At 37.3% G+C, this 15,194-nt stretch overlaps 2 protein-coding genes across 2 annotated transcripts; one reads left to right on the top strand and one right to left on the bottom strand.

Moving 5' to 3' along the window:
• Positions 1-5,295: 5,295 nt before the first annotated feature.
• On the bottom strand, positions 5,296-8,052 carry LOC127905052 (probable transcriptional regulator SLK2). Its single transcript, XM_052451144.1, has 3 exons — positions 5,852-8,052; positions 5,506-5,623; positions 5,296-5,312 (listed from the first exon to the last, which is right to left on the bottom strand). Exons 1-2 carry the CDS (start codon positions 6,785-6,787, stop codon positions 5,570-5,572), a joined length of 990 nt encoding a protein of 329 aa, XP_052307104.1. The 5' UTR covers positions 6,788-8,052; the 3' UTR covers positions 5,296-5,312; positions 5,506-5,569.
• Positions 8,053-10,719: 2,667 nt separating this feature from the next.
• LOC7479259 (lysophospholipid acyltransferase 1) lies at positions 10,720-14,366 on the top strand. The gene is made up of 8 exons (XM_002304433.4): positions 10,720-11,255; positions 11,928-11,983; positions 12,085-12,305; positions 12,513-12,921; positions 13,071-13,156; positions 13,678-13,741; positions 13,837-13,955; positions 14,046-14,366. Exons 1-8 carry the CDS (start codon positions 10,954-10,956, stop codon positions 14,184-14,186), a joined length of 1,398 nt encoding a protein of 465 aa, XP_002304469.3. The 5' UTR covers positions 10,720-10,953; the 3' UTR covers positions 14,187-14,366.
• Positions 14,367-15,194: the final 828 nt, after the last annotated feature.

Genomic DNA, 15,194 nt, shown 5'->3' with positions numbered 1-15,194 from the left:
CCTCTCGTCCATACGAGTCCGGCGATATAAATATCGTCGCAATCGGAGTTGAAACGAGCCCTGTAGAGCTCGCCGAAGTTTCGCCGGAAATCTGCCGGAAAAACAGACAGTGCCGGAATTCTCGCCTGAGAAGACAGCCACGTCATCCGACACGTAGGCGCTGAGTCATCATCCACGTCATCAACAGAGGGGCCACATCGCCCTGTCATCAGCCATGTCATCTAACAGTGACAGAATATTCTCTTGACAGAATAAGAATATTCCGTTACCAGTAAGAGAATATTCCCGTGACAGAATATTCTTTATCAGAGACAGAATATTCCTTCCCTGAGTCAACTTGGTCAGATTGGTTTTTTGGCCAACTCAGTGATTTTTTGACCCGTTTTTGGCCGAGTCAAGTTGGTTCCTAGCATTTTCAACCATTCCGGACGCAACCGTGGTGTCCGTTTTGTTAAACAGCATACCGAAGTTACTGTTTTGGCACTTTTGAGCATAAAAGTGTGTGTTTTAACAATTTCGGGATTCCATTTGTAATCCAAAGACGTCCTAATGGCTGATATTCCAGAAGAAAAATCAGCGGGGAATGCTAGTATACCTCCACAATACATCCCGGTATCGAATACCAAATTTGAGGTGGAGAAGTTTGATGGGAAAGGTAATTTTGGCATGTGGAAATGTGAAGTCATGGATATGCTTGTCCAAATGAATTTGGATTTCACTTTAGAAGATAAACCGGAGGATTTGGATGATAAAAGCTGGGAAAGGATAAATCGGTTGGCTTGCAGTTCCATCCGACTTTGTCTTGTAAAGGATCAGAAGTACGCCTTTTCAGAACAAAACTCTGCAAAGGAATTATGGCAAGCACTGGAGGACAAGTTTATGAAGAAGAGTATAGAGAATCGTCTCTACTTGAAGAAAAGGATCTTCCGTTTTCAGCACAAGAAAGGTACTTCTATGAATGAGCATCTAAATGATTTCAATAAAATGATAGCTGATTTGAAGAATTTAGATGTGGAAATTGATGATGAAGATAAAGCTCTATTGTTATTGAATTCACTGCCTGACACATATGAACATCTCGTCACCACTTTACTGTATGGTAAAGAAAAGATTAAATTCATTGATGTGTCCAATGCTTTGGTGAATAATGAGTACCGAAAGAAGGACCAGATTGTTCACAAGGAGTCAACGTCAGAAGCATTGACAGTTAGAGGCAGAACAAACCCCAGAAGATTTCGAGGGCGAGGGAGATCTCGCTCAAAATCCAGAGGAGAATCATCAAACAGACAATATCTTGCAAAAGATGAGTGTGCCTTTTATCACAAAAAAGGGCACTGGAAGAAAGATTGTCCAATCAAGGGCAACAAGGAAAAAGATGAACCAATTGTGAACGTTGCACGAGATGAGGATGAACAAGACTCTGCATTCATGGTCTCATCACCAGAAAACCATTCTGGTGAATGGGTTCTTGATTCTGCATGTTCCTATCACATGTGCCCTAACAAGCACTTATTCTCGAGACTCGAGGAGTTCGATGGAGGAGGTGTGTTGATGGGTAATGATGATGTGAGTGAGATCAAAGGGATTGGGACTATCCATCTGAAGATGCATAATGGGGTAGTCAAGACACTAACAGATGTACGGTATGTACCTGACTTGAAGAAAAATCTCTTCTCACTTGGAGTTCTAGAATCCAGTGGTTATAAGATTATCATGTATGGTGGAGTCTTGAGAGCAATCCGTGGTGCATTAGTTGTCTTAAGAGGCACGAGGATAAGAAACTTATATTTCTTGGATGGATCTACAGTTACTGGTACAGCAGCTGTTTCCAAAAGTATAGAAGATGATGAAGCAGATAATTCCAGACTTTGGCACATGCGCTTAGGGCATGCTGGTGAAAAGGCTTTGCAAGGATTAGTCAAGCAAGGTCTATTAAAAGGCGCCAAGACTGGGAAGCATGGGTTCTGTGAGCATTGTGTTCTTGGAAAACAGACAAGGGTCAAGTTTGGCACTGCAGTACACAACACAAAAGGGATCCTAGATTATGTTCACACAGACGTATGGGGACCTTCAAAGAATGAATCTCTTGGAGGTAATCGTTGGTTTGTTACTTTTATTGATGATTTCTCAAGACGAGTATGGGTTTACATGATGAAACACAAGGATGAGGTCCTTGATATCTTTCTGAAATGGAAGAAAATGGTGGAGACTCAAACTGGAAGGAGGGTTAAGACTCTTCGGTCAGATAATGGTGGTGAGTACACTTCAGATCCTTTCTTTGAAGTTTGTCAGGATGAAGGGATCAAGCGACATTTTACTGTTCGCAAAACACCACAACAGAATGGAGTAGCGGAACGCATGAACCGCACATTGGTGGAGAAAGTCCGATGTATGCTATCACATTCGGGACTAAGCAAAGTGTTTTGGGGCGAGGCATTAAGCTATGCTCGTCATATTGTTAATCGGTTACCTTCAGCAGCATTAAATGGAAGAACCCCTTTAGAGGTATGGTCAGGCTCTCCTGCAAATGATTATGACTCTATGCGTATATTTGGTTGCTCAGCATATTATCATGTTACTGAGTCCAAGCTAGATCCTAGAGCCAAGAAAGCTATATTTTTTGGCTTTAGTGGAGGAGTAAAAGGCTACAGACTCTGGTGTTCTGAATCAAAGAAAGTGATCTTGAGTAGAGATGTCACTTTTGATGAGTCTGGCATGTTACAGCAAGAGAAATCACAGGAGAAGGAAAAACAGTCTGGTGATGCACAACAGGTGGAGTTGGAGACTTCAGTCATCCCTATAAAGACTGTTCAGACAATCTCTACTGAAGGAGATTCAGATGAAAGTTCAGATGAAGAGGATGCAACAACTCCAGCAACCACACAACAAGAATCCATTGCAACGAGTAAACCGAAAAGAGTTATCAAGAAACCTGCTCGGTATTGTAACATGGTGGCTTATGCACTTCCGGTGATTGATGATGGAATCCCCTACACCTACAAAGAAGCAGTACAGAGTGTAGAAAGTGCAAAATGGAACGAGGCAATGGATGAAGAGATGAAATCTCTCCACAAGAATCAGACTTGGGATTTGGTACAACTCCCTAAAGGAAAGAAGACAATTGGTTGCAAGTGGGTATATGCCAAGAAGGAAGGTAATCCTGGAAAAGACAACATCCGATTCAAAGCGAGATTGGTAGCAAAAGGCTATGCTCAGAAGGAGGGGATAGATTATAATGAGGTATTCTCTCCAGTTGTTAAGCATTCATCAATCCGTATTCTGTTAGCCTTGGTTGCACAGTTTGATTTGGAGTTAGCCCAACTTGATGTGAAAACTGCCTTCCTACATGGAGATTTGGAAGAGGAAATTTACATGTCTCAGCCAGATGGTTTCAAAGTCACTGGGAAAGAGAATTGGGCTTGTAAACTGAAGAAGTCATTATACGGATTGAAACAATCTCCTCGCCAGTGGTATAAGCGATTTGATAAGTTCATGGCAGAACATGGATACACACGGAGTCAGTTTGATCACTGTGTATATTTTCGCAAACTTCTTGATGGTTCTTTCATCTATTTGCTCTTATATGTGGATGATATGTTGATCGCATCAAAGAGCAAGGTGGAGATTGATAGACTGAAAGCTCAACTGAGAACTGAGTTTGAAATGAAGGACCTTGGAGAAGCTAAGAAGATTCTTGGCATGGAGATTCAGAGAGACAGAAGAAAAGGCACAGTCTGTTTGACACAGACCCAATACTTGAAGAAAATTCTACAGAGATTTGGGGTAGATGGTAAGACCAAGCCTGTAAGCACACCTTTAGCTCCTCATTTTAAGCTAAGTGCTTCAATGTCTCCACGCACAGAGGAAGAGCGCAAGCATATGGCTCAAATTCCTTATGCAAATGCAGTTGGTGCATTAATGTATGCAATGGTTTGTACGAGACCAGATATTTCACATGCTGTCAGTATGGTGAGCAGGTATATGCATGATCCGGGAAAGGGTCACTGGCAGGCAGTTAAGTGGATTCTACGGTACATTCATGGCACAACTGATATTGGTTTGAAGTTTGAGAGGGATGATAGACTCGGGCAAAATTTAGTTGGTTATGTGGACTCGGACTATGCTGGTGACTTAGACAAGCGTCGTTCAACAACAGGCTATGTGTTCACACTTGCTAAAGGGCCTGTAAGTTGGAGGTCAACGTTACAATCAACAATAGCTTTGTCAACAACTGAGGCAGAGTACATGGCAGTAACAGAAGCTTTCAAGGAAGCTATTTGGTTACATGGGTTGATTGAAGATTTGGGAATTGTTCAAGAGCACGTGGATGTCCATTGTGATAGTCAAAGTGCTATTTGTCTTGCAAAGAATCAGGTTCATCATTCCCGCACCAAGCACATCGATGTTCGATTTCATTTTGTTCGAGAAATTGTGGATGAAGGGGATATTCTGCTACAGAAGATTGGTATCGCAGATAATCCAGCTGACATGCTCACAAAATGTGTCTCAGGGATTAAGTTCCAACATTGTTTGGACTTGGTCAACATCTCTCGGTGTTGAGCACCTTCAGGGTGCAGCGCCATATGGCGCATCAGAGGCAGCATTGATTGATCACGAGGATTGAATGGAAAAATCTTGCCAAGGTGGAGATTTGTAGCAAATTGTCAACATTTGCAATTGTCAACATTTTTCTCAACCACTCTCAACCACCCTCTCCACCATCAACCACCCTATCCTTTGCAGCCATTATATTTATGTTTTCCTTTCTCCTGTAAACATGTGTAAAAGACAGAAGAGAAAAACGAGAGAGAAGAGAGAGTGCAGTGTGTGTGCAGAGGAAGAAGAGAGAGTGCAACTGTGAGAGTGAAAGAGTGCAGATTTGAGAGAAAAACTGAGTGTAAGAGTGAAACACTGGGTTTTGTGGGATTGTACTGGGTTGAGTTGAGTGTTTGTATCATTCCTCCATTAATATACAATCTGCTGCCTCCGTGGACGTACCCGGTTTTGGGGAACCACGTAAATCTGCTTGTTTGTGTTTTATTTGTGTTTGCTTTCGGTCCAGTATGCACAACAGCTTTCACCTAACACCTCAAGCCTTTAAGTTAGACATTAGGGTCCAACGGTAATGAATTTGGACAGCCAGGCAGATGGAGGTAAACATTATATTTTACAGAATTTTAGCAACATGTCAATAATAAACTGTTCTTTTAGAAAGCACCATAGTAACTGACTTATAAACAACATGTAGTGCTGATTTGCTTACCAAATCCCCTGCCAGATTTGGTCCTGCACAAGTCACAATGCCATGTACCCTGCAAAATAAAGGGAAACAGGGAACAAATAGAATAAGTGAGGAAATATTTATGCATGAAGAACTAGATGAATGTGTGCATCTGTCTGAATGCATCTATTTATGATTGATAATAAAAGGTATGTGAAACAAATATCAGTGTTTCAACGGTGGAAAAAAGGATATATTGACAACCTAAAACTAGCCATATCTACCTGGGAGAATACACCTATGGCATGAAGTCTGGCACTATCACATGAAGACAAACACCACCGTTTCTTAGCACAAGGAGCATAATACTCTGCAACAAATTTTCTCCAATAAGAAATACCACTGTCCTACAGAGAGAGAGAGAGAGAGAGAGAGTTAGAACAGCTTCAAAGTGTATCACTTTGTTGAAGTCTTGAAGAACTAGTGGTCGGACATTAAGATAGAAATAAAGTATCAACAAAAGACCCGGAACAAGTAAACATTAACATCTAAAACTACTAACAAAATATGAGAGGTGGTACTTATTAAAGAACATTAGAAATGATTACATTCTTGATCACAGTCACTCACAGGAGGTCGTTGCCGCTGATGATACATGTATTGCATTAGCCTGCGTGAACATACATTAGCATTGAATGAAAGCATAGATTGGACTCGTGGCAAGGCCAGACTTTGCAGGTAGTCCCTCATTTGTCGCTGCTGCTGCTGCTTCATATTAACTCCCAGCAATTGAAGAGTTGACTGCAAAGTATCCTGCTGCTTTTGATTCCCTAACTTATTCTGTGGGACTAATGCATGTAGAGTTGGGCGTGAAGCTTGCAGTTGCACTGAATCCTGGCTTGGCAGTAGCTGCTGAATAATATTCTCTTGTAGAATAGCATTTTTCTGATTGTCTAATCTGATTTTCTTATGTAGCTGAGGTGAAGAGGAAAGCCCCTCTCTTTTGAAATCAAGAAGTGAATCTAGACTCTTTTGCAATTCAGACTGAAATGTGGTACGTATATCTCCTTGTTGACGTTTCCTTTTCTGAATTTGTAGCCTATTTTGGCCTAGATGGACATCTTCCTCTGCTATCGAGTAGCAGGCAGTGGAAGATCCAAAATTACTTAAATTAGGTGACATCAAGAGGGGGAATGTGGATAAATCAAGATGATCCGTGTCAGTAGAAGCGCTTCCTTGTAACTGGAGACCTTTTGGAACAGCTGAATTGGACCCAGTAGCTAAAAAACTTGCTGCAAGACTCGATTCTAAGTTAGTAATACTATTTAAAATAGTTTTTTCCCTATCCTCGGATACTTCGGCCACATTCAAATCTGGAATCTTGATTAAAGATCCTGGAAATTTTCCAGATGATGCATTTGAGCAACAACCTAGTGCAGCGTGGATTTGACCTCTTTGTAGTATGTTCTCAGAATTTGAAGACTTTACCAAGTCTGTGGTCACCTGACTCGAGTCCAAGGAGCTCAGTGCCAACAGGTAGTTGTCCAAGTAAGCTTGTAAAGCCATTGCTATTCCCTTGAAGCTTTTAGAGTAAAATAGAAATCTTGATTAAATTCTCACATTCAAAAGACAAATATCAAAAGAAAATTCAGATGCAACAAACATACAGTAATTCATGCTCACACACCTAGCAAAGAGCATATACACCAGAACTAATACACGCATAGAGTCAAACTGCTCAGACCTGGATGAATTTCAATCAAGGGATATTAAACCATTTTATGTAGGCATTGTATCTATTTTAAGTTCCCTATGTCCCTTAGCTCCACTTGTTTTAGAAATAGCAATGCCTCAACGTGTATAAAGTCTAGCATGCAACCAGGTTTAGACGCCGTAAAATAGTTCTTTAGCACCATAATGATCAATATTTTCCTTGGAAAGAAAGGTAAAGGTTCCCTGCTGGAAATATTTTCCGAGAAAAGAACATAAAGACGGGCCCGTTTAACCGCATAGGAATGTCAACAAACATGTAACAAGCAAGGTTAACCAAAGTCCCCAGCTACAAATGTCAAATCGAGTTATAATGTTCAAGCATTAAAAATAGTGCTTTAAATGAAACAGACAATGATGGGTTTATAATGTTCAAGTCTTCACGCATACAGCCAACTCAGTAACTTTAAACAGCCAATTCAAGAACAGACCGTCTCATTATCATACACATTCATGAAAGACACCAAGAACGCTGTTAATGCATAATCATACAAAAAAATATATGAATACAAAGAAACTACACAGAGCATCAAAGTTAACCTTGAATCCTCAGCTGGCTTCAGAATTTAATCGGGCAAGAAATAAATTATGCTTTAAGTAACAAACACATCTCAGGAAACTTGCTTTCCCCCCTTTCACTCATTAACGAAGCAAATCCTCGGTATTACCATTTTTTTGAACATCCAAAGAACTACATAACAAAACATAAGAAACTCCTAAATAAAATGGTTACATTAGTAGCCTTAACAAAAGACCCCATTTTTAAAAAACGAAACATCATAAAGTTCAAAACTTTAGCTTCTTTTCCCACATTTTCTAAGAAACCAAACAGTCATTTCTCAAAGAAAGTGCTAAAAAACAAAAAGAACAAGAAAAGCACGAAGCTTTTAAAGGTGGCACCTTTTTAAGAGAAAATGAGAGATTATATGCTAAACCTGAACTTTGATTTTGAAACCCTTTTGACAATGGGTCTAACAGAGTCTACAGATTGTGTTGTACGGAACCTTCATGGCTAGTGAGCGTTTCTTTTTTCTTCTTTTTGTGGGTTTTTCAATTCCACTAAGCTGCGTTTATGTAGAGCGGGAAGAGGCACCGACTCGGAGAGAATGGTGACTGGCGGGTGACAGTTGGTTAACCTTGTTTACCAGTGAGACCGGTGAAAGTAAGGGACAGGTGTCATGTTAGGACAAGCCACGTACTTCTGTCCTGGATTGCAGGATGGATTGTTTTGTCTCCTTCTGGATCTGAAGAAGAGAATTTCCTTTTACCCGTGATCTTTTAGATTATTAGATTATTGCATTTGAATTTGACCTGCTTTCTTATTACTGTTACTCCAACAAGTGTTTTTTCGGAAATTTTTTAAAATATTTTTTATTAAAAATGTATTAAAATAATATTTTTTTATTTTAAAAAATAATTTTTGACATCAGCACATCAAAATAATCTAAAAACACTAAAAAACTATTAATTTAAAACAAAAACAAAAATTAATTTTTAATTTTTTTCAAAAACACTTTTAAAATACAAAAATATACATGCTAAATAACTGGGTTGGGTTACAAACAATAACCATATTATTTTTTTTATTTTCAACACTTTAACTTTCTTAATTATAATTCCATCACTTTTTCATTTCAGTCCTCTAACATTTTTAATTATAATTTCATCTTTCCAAGTTAAATTAACATGGTTTTATATATTGAGATTTCTTTTGATTTATATTCTTCCACGTATATAAAATGTTGAGGGATTCAATGCTTAATCCCTTGAATTGATGGTAACCACTAGGGATCTCTTTAAAAAAAATATTCTCGAGGTTCTTGTAAAAAAACTTTAACAACACTAGGAACACAAAAATTCAATTCATCAAAATTAAAATATATCTTCTTTTACAAGATTAAAATCATAGGAATATTAAAATGATAAGCATGAGTAAGATCACTTTGTTTTGCATAAAAATTAAGGTGTTTCCCTAGTTTTTCTATACACTTTTCTTTTCTCACTCATACTTTTTTCTACCCACTCATTTTCTCTCAATCTCGGCCTTCCCCGTGTTTTTTTCTCCAAATTCTTCAATCCTATTTCTAATGGCAGAAACTTTCCTTTTAATTATTTCACACTCATGGTTCGCCTTAGTTTCACTTGGCCTCACATTCTCACCGTTATTTTTCATAAATTCTTGTTCAACTTCCCCAACTTTCTTAAGCTTCAATTGATCATCATACGTTTACTTTGGTGACGATGAAGAAAGTGTGTGAATCTTTATATCCTTCTCCGTAACATATCTATTTTTGAACCCATAATGCTTGCCCTCCCTATCGGACTACCAAGGTTTCCCCAATAATAGGTGTGTAACATACATAGAAACTACATCACATACAACCTCATACTTAAACTTTTTTATTGTGAATGAAATCAAAACATGCTTAGTCGCCCCTAACTTCTCTATATTCAATTAACCACTAAAACTTATATGGTTTATCGTGCTTAGATGTATTCAGGTTCAATTTTATAATCAAAGTTGAGTTTGCAATATTATTACAACTACCTTTATCAATCATCATACCACATATCTTATTATCAATGTAACACCTAGCATGAAATATATTCTTTATTTATTGCTATACATTCTTTTAACAAACCTTAAACACTCAAGGATCTCTTTATAATTAAGGATTCTTATAGAATAACATACTCCAAATCATTACAATTATTTAGCTTTGGCATCTCCTCCAAATCATCCTTACTAGCCGATCTTAGCTCACCATCATATATTATAATCATAATTCTCTTATTACTGATGTATAATTGTCATTTAGATTGCTAATTTGAGGTTTTAAAGAAATTTTGCAACTTGACTCAATAACAACCTTGTTTTGAAAAACCAAAGTTATATGTAATAAATCACCTCCACCCTACGCCTATAACAAGATGCGAATGAGAAGTATAAATCATAACGAATCTAATCACAACCATAAGTTCAGTTGAGAGAGAGAGTTTTTTTAAGTGGCAATTTTGTTATTTTTAAAGTAACACAAGCTTTTTATTCATTAAATCGAGAATCATAACCATAAGTTTAGCTGAGATGGAAGGTTTTTTTTAGTGGCAATTTTGTTATTTTAAAGTAATATGAATTTTTTTGGTATTAATTTTTTTTGGTATAAAGGCAAACTTGTAAATAATCCAATATTTTTTGTTGATTTTTTTTTGGTGCCATGTAAAGTGCTATGAACTTATAAAATTCAAATGTTTTCTATAATTTTTGAAAGAATAAAAAAAATATCTAAGTTATAGGATGTTCATAGTAATTTTCCCTTCAAAATACCATGATGTTGATAAAAATTTAACTTATTTGAATTTTTTTAAAATATTTATTTTAATTACCATAAAAATTTAATGAAAAAATATTTGCTGATGTAATTTTACGGTGTTTAGAGAGTAACTAATAATATTTTATTAGTTATTTATTTTGAAATCAATTTTAAAAATTAAAAAAATACAAATGAAAAAGAGAGATCCAAGATAAATATATTTTTATCATTTTTTGGATTTTATTTTATTTTTTTCAATGTATATCTAAGAAAGTAATGCCACTAGTTATTTTTGCCGTAGCACGTGAGAAATATGCATTTTACATCATAATTAATGTTTTTCTCGTGGATGATTTCAAGGCAAGAAAAAGCCGCTATCTACTTGGACAAGCACAGCCAATGAAATCTCTCGGTTGTATCGCCTCTGCGTTCAAAATCACCCGTTTTTCCCCCTTCTAACCCAAATTGGAAAAAAAAGAAAAGTCTACGCACAACCCCCACAATAATAATAAAAATAAAGCATTGCAAAGAACCAGTCAGCAAAAACTGAAGTTCCACCAAAATCTCAAAATCTAAGCCCAGACCAGTCAGCCCGCCGTGTTGACTCGCCCGAGTCAATCAAAAGCAAAGCACTCTAACGCAGAAATCACCATGCCTTTTGAAATGGAATCCATGGCCGCCGCTATTGGCGTCTCCGTACCAGTTTTGAGGTTCCTTCTTTGCTTTGTGGTCACAATTCCAGTGAGTTTCATCCACCGATTCGTACCGAGTTCATTCGGCAAACATTTATACGCTGCTATTTCAGGGGCTTTCCTCTCGTATTTATCATTTGGGTTCTCTTCAAATCTTCACTTCTTGGTGCCCATGTTGTTGGGCTACCTTTCGATGGTCCTGTTTCGGCCTTACTGTGGAATCCTTACGTTTTTATTTGGATTCGGCTATTTAATTGGCTGGTATGTGTTTTTAATTTTATTTATTTTTGAGAAAGAAAGCTCACTTTTTATTTTTATTTTTATGAATCAGTTGTTTCTTGATTAATTGGAGCTGAGTTATAGGATTTTTAATTGGATTACTTGTTAATTGCCATGCTTTGATGATTTGCTGCTTGATTAAATGGACTCGGCGTGCTATTCATTTTGATTTCTCTTGAAGGCTTCAAATTAATGCGTAAATTGCAGAAAATAAAACATGCTGGAGGTTAAATGATAGCATTGAATTTACTTGAACGCATGCCGTAGTTTGAAATGCTGAAAGCTCAAATGCTGCATGTTTTGTTTTATCTTGTTCATGTTGGGTGGAAGTAGGAGCTCGTGAATGTTGTATTTTTAATTATTTATTTTGGAAAAAAAATCCATATATAAGGAGGGATAGAAGCTGCTTTTAGCTAGAAAAGGTGTCATCGTCGGAATGCTGAATTTCTTCATTGAGCAGCTGTTTTCTGTGTGTGGAGAATATGGTACTGCCTTATGAATCTCAAGTCCCCTTATAGCTTCATGTTTGTTATTTGATGTTCTTTTGAATATGAGTATGAAATTTATACTAGTTAATCAAATGGGACTGAAGAAATCTTTTTTCTTTTTTTGGGATTTTATTTCTGAATTCTTGATTATTGTATCCATGTGTAGCCATGTGTATTACATGAGTGGTGATGCGTGGAAGGAAGGAGGCATTGATGCCACTGGTAAGCACGATTTCATATTTCATAATGACGATAACGGGAAATGGTATACTCTGTGAGAACTATTTATTGTTGGGTGATGGATAGTTTTCTTATATTATCAGGGGCTTTAATGGTGTTAACACTGAAAGTCATATCATGCGCCATGAATTACAATGATGGACTATTAAAAGAGGAAGAATTGCGAGAGGTTCAGAAGAAAAACCGCTTGATTAAGCTGCCCTCTTTTATTGAGTATGTTGGTTACTGCCTCTGTTGCGGTAGCCACTTTGCTGGTCCAGTTTATGAAATGAAGGATTATCTTGAGTGGACTGAAAGAAAAGGGGTATGTTTACTGTGTTTGTTTTGTGCTTCTATATGCTTTGTCTCAACAGAGACAGTCTGGTCTTGCAAAAGAGAATGGAAAAGAAAGGTCTATTATTTTTTTTTTCAACTTCTGGGACAAAGGCTTAGTTTTAGTTAGTCAAGTTGAGTTGATGCCTTGTCTTGCTGTAAATATTTGGTTCTTAGTTTTGTTAGTTCATCTTTACAGATTTGGGCCCCTAGTGAGAAAGGACCCTCACCATCACCTTTCGGGGCAACAATTCGAGCTCTTTTCCAAGCTGCTGTTTGCATGGCCTTGTATCTGTACCTGATACCCCAGTATAACATACCCGGGCTCAATGGTCCAGCATACAAAGGATGGGGCTTCTGGAAACGGTTGGGTTACCAGTATATGTCAGGCTTCACAGCACGATGGAAATATTATTTCATCTGGTCAATTTCAGAGGCAGCTATTATTGTCTCTGGCCTGGGTTTAAGTGGTTGGACAGAGACTTCTCCACCAAGGCCACAATGGGATCGTGCGAAAAATGTTGATGTTCTAGGTGTTGAGTTTGCTAAGAGTGCAGTTCAGTTGCCACTTGTATGGAATATACAAGTCAGCACTTGGCTTCGTCATTGTGAGTTTATCATCTAAGCTTTTGTTTCCAGTTGGTTGAGTTTTATTCTAGGATGTAAATCTTAATTGGTACTATTCTTAGCATCCATGTATGGGAATATGTCACACAATCTGATGTACTAACTTCATGTGCTATTTGTTCTGTTGTAGATGTTTATGATAGACTTGTTCAGAAGGGGAAGAAACCTGGTTTCTTTCAGTTGTTAGCCACACAGACTACCAGTGCTGTTTGGCATGTGAGTATAACATGCAACCACTTATTCTATTTGTGTGGGTGGTCAGGAAACTTATTTTTAAATTATGCATTTGACCCCCTTATAGCTTTATGTATAATGATGCTGCTACTTGTTGCAAATTAAAAAGATCAGTAAAGCACCAATAGGTAAAATTCTTGCGAAGAGCAAAGGAGTGTGTCGTAGCTCTTGTCTTAGCAATCTGATCCTTTCATGGTATTCCATATCTCAATTTCTCAGGTCATTGCAAATTAAAAAGACCTGAAAGCACCAATAGGTTAATTTTTACAAGAGCAAAGGAGTCTGCCATAACTTTTGTTTAACAATGTTATCCTGTATAGCATTCTATATTTCATTTTCTCAAATATTTGACTCTTTTCCTTGGCTAGTTACCTGTTTTCCTAGCATTTTCCATTTGTCTTCTCAGAAATACCTATGACTATACATGTTTTGGAGTTTTCTTGTATAATATTATTCATTGATTTTAACTTTTTCCTGTCTTCTTCTCTCTATGCAAATTACAGGGATTATATCCTGGGTACATAATATTCTTTGTCCAGTCAGCGTTGATGATTGCTGGTTCAAGGGGTATGACCTGGAAGATCTTTTTTTTGGTCATTTTCTTTGTAGAAAGTTAAAAAGAAAAGAAGAGATTACTAACCCTCTTTCGCTACCTCGAGCAGTCCTATACAGATGGCAACAAACTATACCTCCAAATATGGCTCTGGTGAAGAAGTTGCTTGTTTTTATTAACGTTGCTTACACCATTCTGGTTCTAAACTATTCTGCTGTTGGTTTCATGGTTAGCACTTTCTCTTATTGGAGCAAACTATTTCAGAAACTGAAAATAGATATTTCTGGAGCCTAATGTTTCTCTTGTTCTATGTCATAGGTATTAAGCTTGCAGGAAACAATTGCTTTATATGGTAGTGTATATTACATTGGAACCATTGTACCCATATCATTGATCCTCCTTGGCAACATAATTAAACCAGCAAAGCCTGCCAGATCTAAAGCCCGGAAGGAACAGTGAGGTAGGATTTTCTCCTCCGATGTTTCTCTTTAGAGTTCCTGGAACGAGAGCAGGAGCATGGCAGATAACTGACCGTCTCCTCAACTGTTGCCCAATTTTTTCAACATTTCTTTTGATCTCTGACACTGTGACTCTGTCTGAATTTTAATTTCAATATAAACCCTGGGCATTACATCTTCATATCTACAAGCCCCATTGAGTTTACCGCTGTGCTGTGGAACTAGATATAAATGTTCAGTGGTAGGGGAAGGAAAATAAAATATTTTGAATACCAAGGCTTACAAAGCGAATGTTTTCAGCAGCCATTCTCTACCAGAAGGCCATTCAACAATTTTGTCTGGAATATGGTGGAGCATGAGTGGTGACATAATCATCTATGATTGGCTAATCAATAGAACTAATCTTCGCTGGAGTCCTATTGTGCTAAGTTTATGTTCAAATCTCGCTTTTGAATTTGTTGGTTCTTGGATAGGTTTTCCGGCTTCCACATTTTTTTCTTATGGCAAGTGCATGATTTTTGTGGAGGCGTATGGCCATTGGCCTCAGGTATTCAGGTCCCCTGTTTTATCATTCTATTTTCCAGAGCTTCGGTCAATGTCAATCGTTTTAGTTCTGGAGTTTCTTCAACGAATCCGAACCCGTATTGCGCGTTCTTCCTGGATTTGACAATTTTATCTGGATGCTTGTGAATAGTGGAATTTTTCAAGATCTGTTTGTTTTCTGGAAAGTAGTTTTTTTTTGGAAAGTAAATTTCAAGAAAGTGAATTATTTTTCGATGTTTGGTAGTGTAATGAAAAATAAGTTGGAAAATATTTTCCGGTGTTTGGTTATGTCATGGAAAATGAGCTGTAAAATAACTTATTAATGTTTTATTTTTTTCAAGTTTATTAAAATAATGAGTAACAAATCTTACAAATTAAAATTGAATGAGAATGGAAGTGAAAAAAAATATAATTTTATAAATTATCTCAAATAAAATAAATAATAATAAAAATAATAGAGATCAAA

This window comes from Populus trichocarpa, chromosome 3 (genome assembly GCF_000002775.5).
Source record: "Populus trichocarpa isolate Nisqually-1 chromosome 3, P.trichocarpa_v4.1, whole genome shotgun sequence".
NCBI lineage: Eukaryota > Viridiplantae > Streptophyta > Magnoliopsida > Malpighiales > Salicaceae > Populus > Populus trichocarpa.
This window is presented reverse-complemented; position numbering and strand designations above follow the sequence as displayed.